At 35.6% G+C, this 19,448-nt stretch overlaps 2 protein-coding genes across 10 annotated transcripts in view; both read right to left on the bottom strand.

Annotated features, from left to right (window-relative positions):
* Positions 1-1,965, bottom strand: part of vps50 (VPS50 EARP/GARPII complex subunit) — a 135,959-nt gene extending 133,994 nt beyond the window's left edge. For all 9 annotated transcript variants that reach the window (XM_051872198.1, XM_051872200.1, XM_051872199.1 and 6 more), the window contains exons 1-2: positions 1,795-1,965; positions 1,216-1,284 (exon numbers count right to left, since the gene is read on the bottom strand). In XM_051872198.1, the coding sequence (XP_051728158.1) occupies positions 1,216-1,284; positions 1,795-1,827 (102 nt within the window). In that variant the 5' untranslated portion in view covers positions 1,828-1,965. The remainder of the gene's footprint in view (positions 1-1,215; positions 1,285-1,794) is intronic.
* A 3,036-nt stretch (positions 1,966-5,001) lies between these two features.
* On the bottom strand, positions 5,002-19,354 carry hepacam2 (HEPACAM family member 2). The gene is made up of 9 exons (XM_051872213.1): positions 18,176-19,354; positions 14,086-14,433; positions 13,043-13,327; positions 10,945-11,244; positions 10,240-10,365; positions 8,192-8,213; positions 8,062-8,096; positions 5,744-5,817; positions 5,002-5,656 (listed from the first exon to the last, which is right to left on the bottom strand). Exons 1-9 carry the CDS (start codon positions 18,234-18,236, stop codon positions 5,546-5,548), a joined length of 1,362 nt encoding a protein of 453 aa, XP_051728173.1. The 5' UTR covers positions 18,237-19,354; the 3' UTR covers positions 5,002-5,545.
* Positions 19,355-19,448: the final 94 nt, after the last annotated feature.

The raw sequence follows: 19,448 nt of genomic DNA, 5'->3' as shown, positions 1-19,448 counted from the left end.
AGCTCAGTCTAATTAACTTTTTTATGCTCTCTAAAGCTGCATGATTAATGGTTAAAAGATTGCAATCTCGATTCAAACACCCATCTTATTCCTAAATGACAATTATTCGGCTGTGTCCAATAAACCTTTGACAAGTACAATCACAGTGAACATTCACATCTGCGTTGGTGCTGCCACTGAGCCAGAGAGAGCAGTTGTCATATTTAGGTATGAAACAGCTTCACAAACAGTATCATTATTTCTGTCTTACAATAATTCAAATGATCGCAGATAAAAGTTTATAGCTAGGATATAAACACTGATGTCTACAGTAGCGATCAAAATAGAGTAAATCACCTTTTGAAAGTAACTTGGCACTTCAAATAAAGATTGTATCAATTACATTGTTACACCATTAGGTGGCGACAAGTGACAAGTTAAAAAAAAAAAGTATTTGTCATTGAGTCATTCATTCAAGAGATTCATTCAAAAACACTGATTCATCCAGCAATGAAACAAGTGTTTACGAGTGAGTCATTGAATCATTCATTCAGCCTGATTTTTTTTTTTTAAAAATGAATTAAAATTAAATATTTTTTAAATAGACTGCAGTAATAAACATTTTTGTCAGAACCTGTAGTAAATTACATGTTATTTTGCTGTGATCTCCATTTTAAACAAAAAAAAAAATCATGATTCTCAATTTATCCAGAATCGTGCCGCTACTCTCCCTTATTCGTAAATATTTCAGAAACATGGTAGTTACATGTCAATAAAAAGGTATGTCTGGTTGTCTGTTTTATAGATCAAATGTCACTTTACAAAGGTCATCATTCATAAGGTACAATTACTTAAATGGTCTTTTTTTAATCACACTATGATTAATACCCAGGAGGATAAAACTCAGGTTATTCTGTGCATATTTTCCACTCACAGCCGTCTGAGTACAAGAAAAACACTAGGCTATGAAGCGGCCTGCAGCGCACAGGACAGAATTCACTCAAGTTATCAGATATGATCTTGAAAAAAGAGCATTGTCATCCAGACATAGACTTTAATATACAAGGAGGATTGGTTCATCTAGTTGGTAAAGACATTTTTCAGCACTCATTTGACAAGCTTCTTCAGTGAATGCTGAGACAGGCTGCTGTGATTTTTTTTTCTTGACAGAACAAAAATCTGTTTACAAATGTGAGGACTAATGCAGATAGGTTAGATTTGAGAACAACAACTGACCTGGCTGGGGCTCCTGAAGCTCTCCACAGGGCTTATGTCAACCACACTCTCCTGAGGACTTTTCAGACCCTGGCAAAGAAAATAAATAAGTAAACTATAAATATTAGGCATCGATTTATGGGGGGTTTAGATGCTGCAGACACCTAATATGATCATCCTCATTAGCAATAACAACAACAAAAAAGAGCAATAATCCACCTGACAATGCTGGGACCAAACTGCACAAAGACAAAATAATGTTTAACGACACATACGTTTACAGTCTAAACGTCCATTTATGACAGGTAGTTTGATTTGATTCATTTAAACTCAATAAAGTACATCTTAGCAGCATCTCAATCTACTGGCCAAGAGCTCATTACTTTTTTATATTAATCATTCAGTTATTTTCGTTTATGATTCCAAATGCACTGATTGAATGCGTTATGACACTATGAGGAAATGTGCAGATCTATAAGCTGTACATGAGCTGTTTTTCTGTTTATTTTTATTTTAGCTAGCAGGCTAGCTTATTAAAAGGCTTCCGGATTCGTCAATGAAATCAAGAAGCAGACTGATGTAAGATGAGAAATAACCCACCTGACGGGACATCAGAGACTTGATTTTCTGCATCGTATAGTTGAAGACACTAAGCAGTAAAACCCAATGTATCCTATGGTCTTTTTCTGTCAAACGGCGATTCAGTTCCTGCAGTGCTAGACAGTTGCCATGTTTCACAGTTGGGCTCACGTGACAGGTGGCCAGTGCAGCATGGGATATGTAGTTCCTCAGAATAGCATCCTTAAAAATTTCATTAGCCTATATTGCAGAAATAGCTGAATATGGAAGCTCATTTACGAAACTTTTTTTAATGCTTTGGTAAATCACAATTTTTACATAAAATGTCATAATTATGACATAAAAAGTCAAAATTATGACATACAGTGGGTACGGAAAGTATTCAGACCCCCTTAAATTTTTTACTCTTTGTTATATTGCAGCCATTTGCTAAAATCATTTAAGTTCATTTTTTTTCCTCATTAATGTACACACAGCACCCCATATTGACAGAAAAACACAGAATTGTTGACATTTTTGCAGATTTATTAAAAAAGAAAAACTGAAATATCACATGGTCCTAAGTATTCAGACCCTTTGCTCAGTATTTAGTAGAAGCACCCTTTTGATCTAATACAGCCATGAGTCTTTTTGGGAAAGATGCAACAAGTTTTGGGGATCCTCTGCCATTCCTCTTTGCAGATCCTCTCCAGTTCTGTCAGGTTGGATGGTAAACGTTGGTGGACAGCCATTTTTAGGTCTCTCCAGAGATGCTCAATTGGGTTTAAGTCAGGGCTCTGGCTGGGCCATTCAAGAACAGTCACGGAGTTGTTGTGAAGCCACTCCCTCGTTATTTTAGCTGTGTGCTTAGGGTCATTGTCTTGTTGGAAGGTAAACCTTCGGCCCAGTCTGAGGTCCTGAGCACTCTGGAGAAGGTTTTTGTCCAGGATATCCCTGTACTTGGCCGCATTCATCTTTCCCTCGATTGCAACCAGTCGTCCTGTCCCTGCAGCTGAAAAACACCCCCACAGCATGATGCTGCCACCACCATGCTTCACTGTTGGGACTGTATTGGACAGGTGATGAGCAGTGCCTGGCTTTCTCCACACATACCGCTTAGAATTAAGGCCAAAAAGTTCTATCTTGGTCTCATCAGACCAGAGAATCTTATTTCTCACCATCTTGGAGACCTTCAGGTGTTTTTTAGCAAACTCCATGCGGGGTCGGGCCACTCGGGCCACTCGGGCCACTCTGCCATAAAGCCCCGACTGGTGGAGGGCTGTAGTGATGGTTGACTTTCTACAACTTTCTCCCATCTCCTGACTGCATCTCTGGAGCTCAGCCACAGTGATCTTTGGGTTCTTCTTTACCTCTCTCACCAAGGCTCTTCTCCCCCGATAGCTCAGTTTGGTCGGACGGCCAGCTCTAGGAAGGGTTCTGGTCGTCCCAAACGTCTTCCATTTAAGGATTATGGAGGCCATTGTGCTCTTAGGAACCTTAAGTGCAGCAGAATTTTTTTTGTAACCTTGGCCAGATCTGTGCCTTGCCACAATTCTGTCTCTGAGCTCTTCAGGCAGTTCCTTTGACCTCATGATTCTCATTTGCTCTGACATGCACTGTGAGCTGTAAGGTCTTATATAGACAGGTGTGTGGCTTTCCTAATCAAGTCCAATCAGTATAATCAAACACAGCTGGACTCAAATGAAGATGTAGAACCATCTCAAGATGATCAGAAGAAATGGACAGCACCTGAGTTAAATATATGAGTGTCACAGCAAAGGGTCTGAATACTTAGGACCATGTGATATTTCAGTTTTTCTTTTTTAATAAATCTGCAAAAATGTCAACAATTCTGTGTTTTTCTGTCAATATGGGGTGCTGTGTGTACATTAATGAGGAAAAAAAAAATGAACTTAAATGATTTTAGCAAATGGCTGCAATATAACAAAGAGTGAAAAATTTAAGGGGGTCTGAATACTTTCCCTACCCACTGTAAATAGTAATAATTATGACAGCCTAATTTAGATTTTTTAATAATTTTTTTTATCATAATTACTACTTTTATGGCATAATTATGACTTTCATTTCAATTATGACTTAGCATCTCACAATTTCAGCTTTTTATGTTCCAATTATGTCACGATTATGTATTTTTTCTTGTGTAGCCTATTGAAAATGGGCTTTCATTTTTTAGTATACTATTATTGTGATGTTATTGTCAGCACTTTCTGCAGACAAAACTAGGTTCTCATGCTTATTTGTTTAATCAATTTTACATTTAAGGCGAATTAAAAAGCTGGAATGCCTCAGAGAAAGCAGTTAGGCTTATATTTGTATAATGCTCTGTAGAAATCATTATTAGAAATTTCCATATTTTGCATATAGTATTTTTTGAGAGATATAGGAATGACGAAGTCAGTTGCACTTGAGTACAAACAGACACATAAAATGAATCAAGGATTCTTGGAAAAGCAACAATACCTCATTTGTTTTGGGTGTTTACGTCTTACGACTCAGAGAAAAGTTTACAGCAAATATATGTGCTACCTGACATAAATATTCTAGCGTGGGTGTTTGAGACGAGGCCCTCTAACTGGCGTTTCATGCTGATATGAGCACACATAAGAGAGCAAGTGTTTTCCGTCAATACAGCGCCACTGATATCACTGATGATTTCCCAGTCAAATGAGGGAGTGGCACCTCCCCCAGGCTGCCGAGCTGTTGATATAATACTACTGCTCTTCCCGCGAACAAAGAAAATAAACATGCAGTCATATTATAAATCTTCCTTTTATGAAACACTGCCTGTTTGTTCAGGTATTATGCTTTTGTACCAGACAATCTCTCTGGGTAGAATACCATTCAATGCTTAATGTAATTTATCAGCTTAATATGTGCACAGGAAGACTCACTGCCATACTTACCAAAATACAAATAAGCAAAAAAAAAAAAAGAGCTAAAATAATTAAAAAAAATAAAATAAAATAATAATTTGGCTTTATTTTTTAAAAGAAATAATTACAGTGTTGCAGAAAGTTACTTTTAAGAGTAATGCATTACAATATTGCATTGGTAGAACAAAATAACTTCTTATAATATATTTTCTTGTAAATTTAAAAGTAATGCATTACTTTACTAGATACTTGGAAAAAGTAATCTGATTACATAGTTAGCGTTATTTGTAAGGCATTACCCCCAACACTGATTATATCTTATACTTAATTAAAAAGGGAAAGAATGCAAAAAATATTTCTAAAAACTTTTATTTTCAAATTACAAAGCATCCATCTGTGTTTAAAATGTGAACAGGTGCAACACATAGAGAACAAATCATACAGAAGATGTCTGTTTTACATTCGAAAACATGAAATGTGGCATCTTTAAATGTAATGAGCAATATCACAGAATACACTGCAGTGTGCAAAAAAATAGTTTCAAACGTACAAAATGCATACATCATATTTACATTCAAAAAACAACAACGTTAGATAGCGACTGTATTTATATATAAATACTCTTAGTTTTTCATTAAGCATGTCGCTACAGAATAAAATCTCATAGTTCTCTTTCTTATATATATTTTTTAAGACAACAAAAACTTCAGTGCCCAGCACAAGTTTATAAATGTATGATTTTCAGACTTTTGGAAGTATAAAAAGGAAGTATAAAAATGATTAACTGTAAAGCAAAAGAAGTGTTTAAATGTGTGACTGAGAAAAAAAAAATGGCAAGGAAAAAAATAGTAAAATGCTTTTCATCTTTACATCTGAACACACGTTACTCTCCACCTCTCTCATTTCAATAGACTCAGTGTTGGAGTTTCAGGCACATGTCTGATGACATCATAGATGGTGGTATGCAAATCTCTGACTGAATCGAGCCGTGCCAAAGACCTGCAGGATGCCTGGAAAACAGAGGGAAGAAATAATAAACTGTTCTAGGGCAAAACTGCTCATGCAAAATAGCAAAGTATTTATTTTTTTTTTTTTACCTGTGTTGAATCCATTTTCCCAGGTACAGAGACAAATTCATAGATGCCAAAGTCTTCAGCTGCATCTTCATGACCTGCAAATATTATTCAGATTAGTGTATGTATATATACATGGGCACCCTGACTAGTCTGCGGTTATGCAGCCCCATACACAACAAACTGCGATGCACTGTATATTCTGACACCTTTCTATCAGAACCAGCATTAACTTCTTGAGCAATTTGAGCTACAGTAGTTCATCTGTTGGATCGGACCACACGGGCCAGCCTTCACTCCCCACGTGCATCAATGAGCCTTGGCCGCCTGTGACCCTGTCACTGGTTCACCACTGTTCCTTCCTTGGACTGCTTTTAATAGATACTGACCACTGCAGACCGGGAACACCCCACAAGAGCTGCAGTTTTGGAAATGCTCTGACCCAGTCGTCTAGCCATCACAATTTGACCCTCGCTCAAATCCTTATTCTTGCCCATTTTTTCTGCTTCTAACACAACTTTGAGGACAAAATGTTCACTTGCTGCCTAATATATCCCACCCGCTAACCAGTCCTTCCAGGATTTCACAGGATTTTTTTCTGATTTTTGCGGCCTAAAATGACTGAATTTGCGGCAGCTTTTCTCAAAATTTGCAGCAATATTTACAGCATGTTTTCATGGTTTCACAGAGATCATCGCCCCCAGTGGTGAAACATTGAAATTTCGAAACGTTTCAAAACACTTATGACGTAACGAAGCCTCATTCACTGAAATCACATGACTTTGGCAGTTTGATACTCGCTCCGAACCACTGATTCGAAACAGAAGATTCATAAAGCTGCGAAGCTTCATGAAGCAGTGTTTTGAAATCACCCATCACTAGATATTGTTGAATAAAGTCGTTATTTTGTTTTTTTGGCACACGAAAAGTATTCTTGTCGCTTCATAACATTAAGGTTGAACCACTGTAGTCACATGAACTGTTTTAAATATGTCTTCAGTAGCTTTATGGGCATCTGAAAGTGTTAATTAACTTGCTGTCAATGGACGCCTCACTGAGCCATCGGATTTTATCAAAAATATCTTAATTTGTGTTCTGAAGATGAATGAAGGTCTTACAGGTGTGGAACGACATGAGGGTGAGTAATTAATGACAGAATTTTCATTTTTGGGTGAACTAACCCTTTCTAAGGTGGCACTAGCCCCTGATTTTGCAGTGCTGTGAGGACTGACAGAAAAACACTGAGCTTGAGTTGAGATGCAGATAATATTAACTTTTTTTTTATTATTAATAAATATTAAAAATATATACTAGGGTGTGGAAATGGCTAATAAGCCAATAAGTGCTCCTCTGCAGCATCTACTACAGTGGTAATTTTTATTTCTAAATAAGTGATTGCTCTCCTACATCGTGAAACCTTTAGGTTTACAAATGGGGACAAACTATGAAGTATGAACAAATCATGTTTTGGACATCACATTAAAAAATAACATTCAAACTGGGCAATATTTAAAGCTTTGAAGTGCTGGGAAAAGTTGTGTGAAGCACTTAAAAGTACTCGAAAACATTTGACCATTTCTGCCACAAGTTATTTCTGTTAGTGTCACACTGTTTCTCATGGTTTCTAGATTACACGTGCACTGGGAAGAAACCGCTTGAATTCACCACAGAATAACATCGCTGTGAAATCTTGTGAGAAGCATTTAGGTTAAATTCGTCGCAGAATTCTCTGTTAAACCACAGATATCAGATCAAATATCAGATATCATATCAGATCAAACAGTGTCCACAGATGCAAGATCCTCCGATTACTTGATTTTGCGATAAATTCAGCGATCGCAGAATCGCGAAATCCTGGAGGGACTGACTAACAGGTGCAGTGATAAAGAGATAATCAGTGTTATTCCCTTCACCTGTCAGTGCTCATAATGTTATGCCTGATCAGTGTGTGTGTGTGTGTGTGTGTATATATATAATACGAAGCTAAGTAAGATCCGTATTATGCAATATACTAAAAGCTATTTGTTTCCTTGCTAATAATTAGACAGCATTCGAATCATTTTATCCACTATTTTAGTTCACTAGCACAGTTCATCTTAGACAGTAAGTAGTTGGTAATATCCTATTTATTTTCAAAGGGAGTGACTGTGTACGTGGCCAAGTAAAGCCAAACCAGGAAGGTGGAAAATACGTTTAAAGTGTATGCTGACAGAAACTAAGCAGATATGATTATAGTTGTAATGTTAATGGGGTTGGGGAGTTTGTTTGTACAATGAGGCAGTGTACACATCACTGCTTAACAACACCGGTATATTATAGTCCGTGGCATGCAGTAAACGTACCGGAGCGGTGCAGTCCTCTCTGCTCTGTCATAGGCCTGGAGGACAGGATCAATCCATCAATGATGTCACAGAAATGAATAAATGTGTCATATTTATCAGATGTTTGTATAAATTAGAATTATTTTCTTACCGCCTGTAGATAGTCTTTATCACTGTAGAAAAATGAAAATCAATTAAAAATTATTTCTGTGTCTCAGTAAATGTGGCTGATTTGAATAAAGCCTGACAAACACTAAATTAATGATTAAAGACCACTTGAAATCAGTTGACACCTTTTTTCTGTCCTGTGTTGACATATTTCTATATTTTTAAATTAGATCATTTGCATATTTGTAAGCCAGTAGTCTTTAGTTACATCGCAGTCATTATTTGCTACGTGTCAGTTGTTTGATGTGGCATTAGGTGGAGGAACATTTTCATTCTGAAGATATTTATGTCCTGTTTACACCTGATATTTAGATGTGTTTTCGTTGATTGGATCAGAAGTAAACAAAGGAGACACATTCCTGTTTACACCTGGTGTTTTAATCTAAGTCTCTTTAAGTCTCTTTTTGTCCACTTTCAACCACTTCAGTCCTGATTTCTTCGAGGCGAGGGTCTATGGGTGGGTAAATGTATGTTTTTTTTTTTCAGATCTTTCAATCTAATGGACAAAATAAGCGTGCGCAATTTAAATATGAACACAACCGGAGACGATGGAAAACATATGGAGAGCATCAGCTTTTATTTCTGCTCTGACAGCCGCAAGACCACGCCGAACACGGTGAGTGTGTGTTAGAAATTAGGAATGGTGAGAGAACATTGTGCTTGGTACATTTTTCGTCTTCAAAATCAAAACCAAATTTGGGTCTTCAGCTGACAAAGTTTAAATCCCGTCTGGCTAGCGCGCTTCCCATTACGTTTATGTGTTAGGTCAGTAGGTGGAGAGTAGGCGAACACACGAATGCGTTTTCGACTACCTCTGGAAGTGGTCAAAAGTGGACAGGCTCAAAACATTTTAGACCCCTGATCTGATATTTAGCATGATCAGATCAACCAAAACAAATCTTAAAGGGATAGTTCACCCAAAAATGAATATTTTGTAATTACTTACCCTCAAGTGGCTCCAAATCTGTATGAGTTTCTTTCTTCAGTTGAACACAAAAGAATGTGGGTAACCACACAGTTGATGTACACATTGCCTTCCATAGTAGGAAAAAAAAAATACTATTGAAGTCAATGTGTACCATAAACTGTCTGGTTACCAATATTCCTTAAAATATCTTCTTTTGCGTTCAACAGAAGAAAGAAACTCATACAGGTGTAAAACAACACAAGGGTGACTAAATGATGACAAAATTTTCATTTTTGGGTGAACTATTCCTTTAATACCAGATGTAAACAGGGCTTTTGATTGGACAAAAATCTGTGTAGTACAGGATGAGTCATCAATATTTTTCATCTGTATTCTCATAAGGTAATGACTTTTTTTTACATGTATATATTTCTGCCAAAAAGTGAATTTTGACAACATTTAGGAGTGCACTAGCATATAAATGGCAAACACACATGGACTAAAAGCTACAAATCTTAAATTTCTTGGGGACTTTAAACAAATATTAACCATCAGTAGGGCTGGAACAATACATCTCGTTACAATGATTCTGGATCGATTCTGATATTTTCTCTCTCGAGTCGATTCTGAGCAGCAGATGGCGCTCTAGGCTAGTTTTTAACCGCACACTCAAATGCTCACGAAGAGGAGCACTGGACAGCGATCGTGCGCTCGGATGAGTCATGTAAGTTAAATATACTTGCACTCATAATGCTTTTATGATGCGAGATTAATGTAAACACAACACACTGCGAACACCCTTGTAATTCGCTTCAACCTTTTCGAACTTTATGATTGATTATTTTAGGTTTAAGTGGTGTATGTAAAGGAACTGGAAGCAAACAGAGTATGGGTGTTTGTAAAGCGCACAGTGCCATCTGCTGTTAAAAACTAAGTTCAGAATCGATTCGAGAGAGAATCACGATACATCGGAAAATATCAGAATTGCTCCAGATTCGATCGCAAATCGAGAATCGATGTATTGTCCCAGCCCTAGAGTGATTTAATGAATAATTCACTTTGTTCAAATGACACATTATTAAGGTGATGCCTGAATATCATTAAAAAGCAGAATGATCTCATACTTCTTTTTGGATGGCAGCTCTTCCTTAGGAGCACAAACATCATACACACTATGATGATGGCTGAGAAGACTGTAATAAAAGTCAATGGAGACAGCACACTCCCTTCCTGGATGTATTTTGCTTTTCCTGGAAACAAATCAATATATCAGCGTTACATTTTATCTTTTGAAGTAAATAATTTCTAGTGTATGATCTTCATCTTTAAACAACCAGGAACTTGCATTGCATGTTTTCATTATTTTTATACAACATCCACACTGAAACAAAATTCACGGCCTGTAACGATGTAAACAATAAGAACAGGTGCTGGCCCCTATTTACTTTCCAGTGGAACAGCAAGACTTAATCACAGGTGGGACAGATTTACTTAGCAACTGGAGAAAAAAAGACAGCTTGCCACGACCATGCAGTGTGACAATGGATGGAACAAAGGAACAACAAACAGGACTGATTAACTGAAAACACCAAAGCCAGTGGCAATTTTCGTAATGTGTTCAAAATGCATAAAAAGTTCAATAATGTCTGTCTACTTTGGTTTGATCAGGTCAGAAGAATTTTAAGAAGGTTAATTTTGAAATTACTGTCATTATTTTTACATGCACATCAATAGGAGTTTTTGGGACTCCAACACAAACACAGTAGAGACAGATCAACAGAACATGAACTAATGTACAGATCCAAAACGGTAGGTGACAGTAAACGAACCTGTGCCGAGACTGGCCACCACCAGTGTGAACTTGGTCTCGTCATGCTTCTTCGTCACACTGTTGAATGCTCTACACAAGAACTCTTTACCCTGGGGTAACTCATAAGGCTTCACTTCAAACCGTGGTCCAGTCTTGAGAACCTCTGTGCCGTTCTTTGTTGTAGAGATCCAGACGCAGGTGTTGGGAGGGTTCGAGTCCGCAATACACTCAAAAAAGACCAGGTCACCTGGGTTCACTGTGAACACGCCTCCAATTTTCAGACCTTGGTCAGAATTTACTGCCAGGTTATAAGGCCCGTCTGAAAAATTTGGTAAAGTTGCAAAGAACATTATTATTGGTTTGTTTTACAACATTCATTTTTTTTCATTTCATAACTTCATTGCAATTTTCTATTACTTTGTTTTATTTCTACTAAAGTCCTAGTTCTTCTATTAACTCTTTCCCACCACCGTTTTTTTTTTTTTTTTTTTAAAAGGTTGCCAGCCAACACCAACATTTTTGATAATTTTCACAAAAATTGCATGGCCCCCAGAATATTTTATTGTTTGAATATATGAACATGCAATATATCAAAAGAAAGAACAGAGCCTCTGCTTTTAAACCTCTGGTGCTGTTCAAATGTTGGTCAAAAATTTTATTTATTATTATTTCAATGAAATGATTGTACTACATTTTAGTTTGATAATGTTTTTTATTTAATATTTGGTATTTTTAGGGCATTTTATGGCACTGAAATATATTTATGCAGTAGTTATAATCCATTTATTCACTTTTTGAGCCTGTACCTGAAAATGAAATTTCCAACATAAACTGTCATAAATCTTGAATGCTTTGGAGCACAGACTTAAGTTTGGGAGATTATTGCTGAAGTGAAAAAAAGTTTTTTTTTTTTTTTTTTTTAAAGTAACGTGAAAAAGTTTTTTTTTTTTTTTTTAATTTTATATTTATTGTTATGAAAAATGCACAAAAATACAATTTCAATTTTTACTTGAAATACATATTTTCCAAAACATGTTTTACTCTAAAACTGTGAGAAAATCAAAGCCATAAATCTAAACAAGCTGTGCTCCAAATTTGAGGTTGATATCTCAAAAAATGAGCTTTCAGTAAGAATTTGTTTGGGTGCAGTACCAAATGTTTCCACTAGATGAAATTCCTCTTCCATTAATTTCCAATGCGGTCGTTTTTGACTGTGAACAATACAAGTGTGACTATTTTTTTTTCAGGATCATTTAACTTTTTTTAATCATGTCCATGATTTTGTGTGTGTGTTTACACAGCAAGTGCCAAAACCTTTACCAAGTTTTATACTTGTTTTTTTATAATTCTAAAAAAACAAAACATAAATTTTTTGGTCAAAAATGACCCAACACCACCAGAAGGTTAAAAAACAACAGAAACTGTGTTGTTGTTTTTTTCAAAGACTACAACGTGCATACGCAATGCTTTTATCGCTTGTTTCTCCTTTTTTGCCTGTGTTTTGATCTGGAGATTCTGTTCTCTTTCAGAAAATGTGTAATAGTGCACCCTACTGTATAACAATGAAAACACGGACAGTCAAAAAATTCCGTCAATGGCGAGGAAAGAGTTAATTACTATAAATAATTCTATTTTTTTATTCTGTAAGTGATATTTTACAGCAACAGGAGGGTTAAGGAGAAAAGCTGAGTAATTTATCAGCTAATCATGTGATTTCAAAATGGCAGCCCCCATGAGGGGACCCTCTCGATGTAAAATAAATCAGCTTTTATTAGGCTATGAATTGAGTCTTCATCTTATGTGAGTGTATGTGACTTTAAACATATTTTTCAAAAAATACTTTTGATTTCATTAGAGGTAAAACGTTTTATGGAGGAAAAAATTACGCTTTGCACCTTTAATAGCTTGACCCACTTTCATCTACCTTTGCTTTAATATAAATGACATGTCAGGACAGATCGTGTTTAACGTCTGAGTTACAATGCAAACAGCAGTTAATTCTCAGGCTGCAGGAGGAACCTGCCGGACAGTGTGCAATAACGATGCAATGATTTACACACAGAATGATAACAGATGATAAATGAGCTTGAAGTCAGAAAAGAATGACAGATACTCACAGAACACACTGAGATCAGCCTGTTTGCTTTGGATTTTGCTAATGTAGTTTTGGGCCTCACAAATGTATTGACCGATGTCTTCTTTCTTGACAGGGTTTATAAAAAGCGTTCTATTATCTTGTGAGAATGTATGCCGGTCACTTGGACCAATCAACATGTTGTTCTTTAGCCATTTGAACTGAACATTTGTCCCATGTTCAACAGAGCAAGTCAGCGTCACATTGTCCCTGTCTTCCACGATTTCTGAGTCAGGGGTCTTACTAATTATGGGGATGGACACAGGCACTGGAAGCAGAAAAGACATTGAATTGAGTGCTTACAAGAAAAGAGATTCTCTGAAATACATGTATATGGCAGCCCGTTTCCATCTCAGAGAAAAAATAAAATAAAACATCAATTGTATGTTTTAATTTGGACTTTTTATCTAATAAATATGACTTAAGTCATAATTTTTCTTTTTAATCTCATAATTTAGATTTAGTGTCATAATTGTGACTTTTAAAGTCATAATTCTGACTTTAAGTCGATTTAGTGTCAATTTTGACTTAGTCATAATTTTGATTTAGTATGCCATAATTTCTACTTTTTTGAGTCATAATTCTGAATTTTTAAGTCATAATTTCAATTTAGTATGTCATAATTTTGACTAAGTCATAATTCAAAATCATAATACAGACTTTTAAAGCCATAATTTGGATTCAGTGTGTCAGTTTCGACTTTTTAAATCATAATATTAAGTCATAATAAGTCAAACCAGCTCAATAATAGTGTCATATTTTCTACTTTTAAGTCAATTTCAATTTATCATAGTTTTGACTTTTGAAGTAATATTTTTTTTATTTAGTATGTCATAATTTTTAAAGTCATAAATTCAACTTGTCTTCTCATAATTATGACCATGTCATAACTTCAACTTTTTTTATGCCATAATTATAACTTACCAGAGCATTTTTTTTTTTTAATTATATGGCAGAAATGGGCTTCCATAGGAAGCAGACTTGTATTTGTATATGAGAACCCCAAAAACACTCAAACACTCTTACCGCTGACTGTGATTGTCACTGTTTTAGTGACATTCACTATATCGGAGCTTCCTGGGAAGATGATGTTGAGCTGCAGCTCGTATTCCCCCTGTGTGTCCTCTTCCAGATGCTCAAAATATAGTGAACCATTAGGCAAAATAAGCATTGGATTGTTCTTTAGGCGCAGATTTGGGATGTCTCTGGTCTCGGTGAAAGTGACCAAATGAGTGTAAATAGGCTTAGTTTTACACCAGGTCCCCTGGAACGTTACATCCTGAACATCAAAATGAGTCTCTACTCTGAGCAGCATAGAGTCGCCAATTTTCCCATGCTGTGTGGACCGCAGTGAAATGTATTCAGAGTCTGTTCCTGTTCAAAAGAGAGTGTAAAATGCTATTTAATGTAAAATGTAAAGTTTGAATGTATGTCCACATGCTTTTATGTAGCAACTTAACATCTTGCATTTCTCTTCTAGGTTTTAGGACTAAAAACAGCTCTATTGTCTCTTGTGATGAACTTGAAAAAGAAAATCAGATATTTTGTTTAAGTGGTACCATTTTTGTGAGTAAAAAGGGAGATTTTAACAAAAGTAAATCACACCACTTGTGGAAAAAATATACACTTTAGCATACTTCTAAAAGAGTACTTAAAATGATATACTTTAAAAGAATATTCTTAAAGGATTAGTTTCACTTCAGAATTCAAATTTCCTGATAATTTACTCACCCTCATGTCATGCAAGATTTTCATGTCTTTCTTTCTTCAGTTGAAAAGAAATTAGGGTTTTTGAGGAAAAGATTCCAGGATTTTTCTCCATATAGTGGACTTCACTGGGGTTCAACGGGTTGAAGGTCCAAATGTCAGTTTCAGTGCAGCTTCAAAGAGCTCTACATGATCCCAGACAAGGAATAAGGGTCTTATCTAGCGAAACGATCGGCCATTTTCTAAAAAAAAATAAAAATGATATACTTTTTAACCACAAATGCTTGTCTTGCACTAGCTTTGTGATGCGCCACACATTACGTAATTATGTTGGAAAGGTCACACGTGATGTATTGGTGGAAGTACCAAGCAAGTGTTTACAAAGTGAACGTGCAAAGTCTAAGTCAAACGGCCTTTACAAAAAAAGTAAAACAACGATGTTGGACTATTTTGAAGTTGGAGGAGAAAAGGAGTTGAAGTTTTTCGCCCTACCGCGGTACTTCCGCCTACATCACGTGTGACCTTTCCAACATGATTACATAATTGTAGAGCAGTGCAAGATGAGCATTTGTGGTTAAAAAGTATATAATTTTTAATATATATTTTTTTTTAGAAAATTACCAATTGTTTCGCTAGATAAGCCCCTTTTTCCCCTGGAATCGTGTAGAGCCCTTTGAAGCTGCACTGAAACTGCGGACTTCAACCCGTTGGTAGCAGTTGAAGTCCACTATATAGAGAAAAATCCTGAAATGTTTTCCTCAAAAACCTCTTGGATGACATGGGGGTGAGTAAATTATCAGGAAATTTTAATTCAGAAGTGAACTTATCCTTTAAGTGCAAACTGAATGTAATGCTTTTGGTTTGCATGCATTAAATTGAAATGTATTGTAAGTAGAACTTAAGTACATCGTTAAATGTCATTTTAAAGGTACTTCTATTGTCTTTGAAATAAAAGCACAGAAAAAGATTATTAAAACAATGGTTTAAAATGTACTTTAAAGTAAAACTTTTAATTTTGCTTAAGTGTGTTAAGAAACACAGTTGTGAAAGTGTACACTTAAGTGGCATTTTATTTCATTAATATTATATTATATGCACAGGTTTTTAAAAATAGTCTATTTTTATTATTTGAAGTACACTACAAATGCGCAATCAAAATAATTAAGCACACTACTTTTTCCACAAGGAACTACACACAGAACTTTCCACAAAGCAGAAAAGACCATCTATATGTACAACATACACCATCTTAGACCTCAAATACTCAATATTAAACTTTCGGTCACTCGGGCAGAACGGTGCGGCATAAAAACCGGCAATGTTTCTCATTAACAGTAACACTGCTGAATAAAACATCAATCGAAATCCGTTGCTAATCTGAGCAGTTTTCCTCCTTTGGTTCACTTGGAAATTTGCAGAACCTGCCCTCACATAATCTGCAATTCCTGCATTACACTGGATTTTCCCATCATTAATTAGTTCATACACACAGATCTGCACTTTAATCCTCACTGCCTTTGCCCTCGCCGCTCGATCCTATACCTGCACGAGTAAATATTGACCAGCTTCTCAGAATGATAGTGATCAAACATCAAGTCCTGTCTAATTTGTCTGAACTGGTCCGTGAGCAAACACTCAGGCAGTGAGGAAGAGCTATCATGCGTTACATGAAGTCATAGAGACCTCCGTATCACTGATCGCAAAAGTAATGCTCCGATAATGCTGTAAAGATAACGTACTGCACTCTTCTGAACTCTAAACTGACCTATTTCATTTACTTAAGGATAAGATTTCTTTTGCATGGACATAGTGATCGTAGGCTTCAGAGGCCCTGCTTTAACTGACAGCTGTTAATCTGCATTATGTTGCTAGGCAAGGCCGTGTGGCAGCAGGCAGGTAGACAGCAAGCAGGTAAACAGTCTCATACTCCTCCCTCTCTATCGCTCTCAGGCCCCTTAATTACCCGGACACTGCCATCTCCACCCCCTACTCGCTTTATCGGCCTGCTGACAGCCAATGTTGTGCATTACAATAGATGACTGAGTGGCTCGTGTTGTGTGCTAAATAATAAATAAAGACACCCCTATTGCACGCATAAAAAACAGAGGGCAGGTTCAGTGGAAGTGAAAAGTGTGCATGCGTTTACGCCATCGCTAATAAGTGTGCTTGGCCTGTTCTGGTCTTACTGTCTCTAAACAAGGTAAGGATTATTGTGGGGATAGCAACAGTGCACTTAGACCACCACCACAACAATAGACGTTAGGTATTGAGCTATTCACACCAACAAGCAAACGACCAACTGCTTATGCGTCCCAAAACAAACAAACACTGGACTATTCACACCCCATGATCATCCACTACAGACATTACCAAAATGCACATACAAATGTGTGGACTGGAAAATGAACAAAAGCCTGACTGTGAGTAATTCACTAAGCCTTGAATGTTTGTGTGTATCATGTGACACAAAAAGCAAAATGTAGGAAGCATCTGCCACAAAAATATGAGTCATATATATTTAAATATAAATATAAAAATAACATATTTGTATCTTTATTTACTATATTTAAAATAGTATATAAAAATAGTAAATATACAATCTGTAAAAATATATTGTTATATTGTGAATAATTAACTTATTTGATTGAATTTTTAATAAAAAAAAATTACAAAGACAAATTCATATATATATATATATATATATATATAATATTTGTATCTTTATTTACTTTATTTAAAATAGTATATAAAAATGGTAAATATACAATCTGTAAAAATATATTGTGAAAATTATTTAATTTTTAATAGAAAATTAAATCAAATAAATGACAAACAAATGAACATATATATATCTACATATCTATATATATATTTGTGTCTTTATTTACTTTACTTAAAATAGTATATAAAATAGTACATATACAGTCTGTAAAAATATATATTGTGAATAATTAAGTGATTTTATTTAATTTTTTAATAAAAATTAAAACAAATTAATTAAATAAATTACAAATTCATATATATATATATACACACACATATATATTTATATAGTGTATGATTGAAAACTATCTAACTAAATGGAATTTCAATATAACACAACATGTATACTGACAGTCACAGTGGGAATATATTCATAATAAATAATAGTAATAATAAAAGGTATCCACCCATCTTCTTCTTTGAGTATATGAACACAACTTTGAATGACATTCCAATTAAAATAATAAACATTTATTTCACTGTGAATTTCTCTAAAAATGTATTTAATTAGACAATGTCCCAAAGTATTGGCTTTCTCTTAATGGCTCAACCTCAAACTTTTGGCTTTTTCACACTTTTTACTGAAAGTTTTGGTGTGACATCACTGCTGCCATAGTCATTCAAAAAGCAATAAAAATCATCTTACCAGCAACGATGAGAAATAAGAAGCATATCAGCAGAACCATGGTGACTCTGACACATTCCATTTCTGCTATATTATCTCCAGAAGCTGTGTGACAAGAAAAGGGAACTGGTGACAGTATTTGCCAGGGAAATGAGAGCACCTAGTCAAAGCCCCGCCTACGTGCCATTTGGACATACATACACCTGGCTGAGCTTCCAAAACACTGCTGTCACCCTGAGGGCCAGAGACAGTCTCACCGATACACATTCACTGCAGATATACACAGCTTAAACACAGTGTCGGATCACAGAAGGGGACTTCTCTTGAACAGTTGCGGTACACACAGAAACCAGCTCAGACTGACATTCAAGTACGAAACAGACACAGGGACATTCAGTGCAGGGACATGCAAAGTTTCGTCTGAAACCAAGCATGACTCAAGACACAATGTTTTCAAGAACCATCACACACAAACTCAGAGATAAATAGCCAGAAGTGACCTAAAAGTGTAATTTAAGTCCACAGCAACGATTAAAACAGCACTTCTCGTCACATGTGGAAGAGCTACCGAAGAAAAAGGCTAATAAATCATGTTCATAAACCTCAAATTAAGACTAACGTATCATTGAATACTTTTGAGCAGTAAAGGACAAATTAATTTCAGAGATCTCCCCTTCCATGTCAAATCTATCCTTTAAACTAATTTACATTCATTCTTTTTTTGTTATTTTCTAAATAAGACTTGCTCTATTAATGATTCAATTTCTATTCATCAAAGAATCCCGAGTCAGGGTTTCCACAAAATTATCTGTTTTCAACATTGATAATAATGAGAAATTTCTTCAGAAATTTTCTTCTGATATTAGAAGGATTTCTGAAGGATCAAGTGACACTGAAGACTGGAGTAATGATGCTGAAAATTCAGCTTTGATCACAGGAATGAATTATAACTTAAAACATATTAAAATGGAAAACAGTTCTTTTTAATGATCATAATATTTCACAATATTAGTTTTTACTGTATTTTTTAATTAAAAAAATGCAGCCTTGGTGAGCATGAGACTTCTTTATATAAAAAAAAAAAATTGAAAAATTAAATTGAAATCTTACGAAGCCCAATTTGACAGTTCAGTGAATGACCAATTAAAACCGGAACGTTTGTGAGTCTTTTCAAACAATTTATTAAAAGATCTGGCTCATAAGAGTCATTTGTGCCATTTTTTGCAGTATAAACACTCACATTTAACACAGACTGCGAACACACATTCACAACCTGGGGAAAATATAATTTGTT

This window comes from Ctenopharyngodon idella, chromosome 19 (genome assembly GCF_019924925.1).
Source record: "Ctenopharyngodon idella isolate HZGC_01 chromosome 19, HZGC01, whole genome shotgun sequence".
Taxonomy (NCBI): domain Eukaryota; kingdom Metazoa; phylum Chordata; class Actinopteri; order Cypriniformes; family Xenocyprididae; genus Ctenopharyngodon; species Ctenopharyngodon idella.
The sequence above is the reverse complement of the archived record's forward strand: the minus strand, read 5'-3'. Positions and strand labels throughout refer to the sequence as shown.

What these genes read in the sequence shown, in the direction of transcription:
- hepacam2 (XM_051872213.1), bottom strand. Translation starts at nt 18,236, where the DNA reads ATGGAATGTGTCAGAGTCACCATGGTTCTGCTGATATGCTTCTTATTT. An exon ending in ATAAAGACTATCTACAGGCG is followed by an intron (nt 8,097 to 8,191) that starts GTAAGAAAATAA and finishes CCTGTCCTCCAG; the next exon opens with GCCTATGACAGAGCAGAGAG. An exon ending in GGAAAATGGATTCAACACAG is followed by an intron (nt 5,657 to 5,743) that starts GTAAAAAAAAAA and finishes TCTGTTTTCCAG; the next exon opens with GCATCCTGCAGGTCTTTGGC.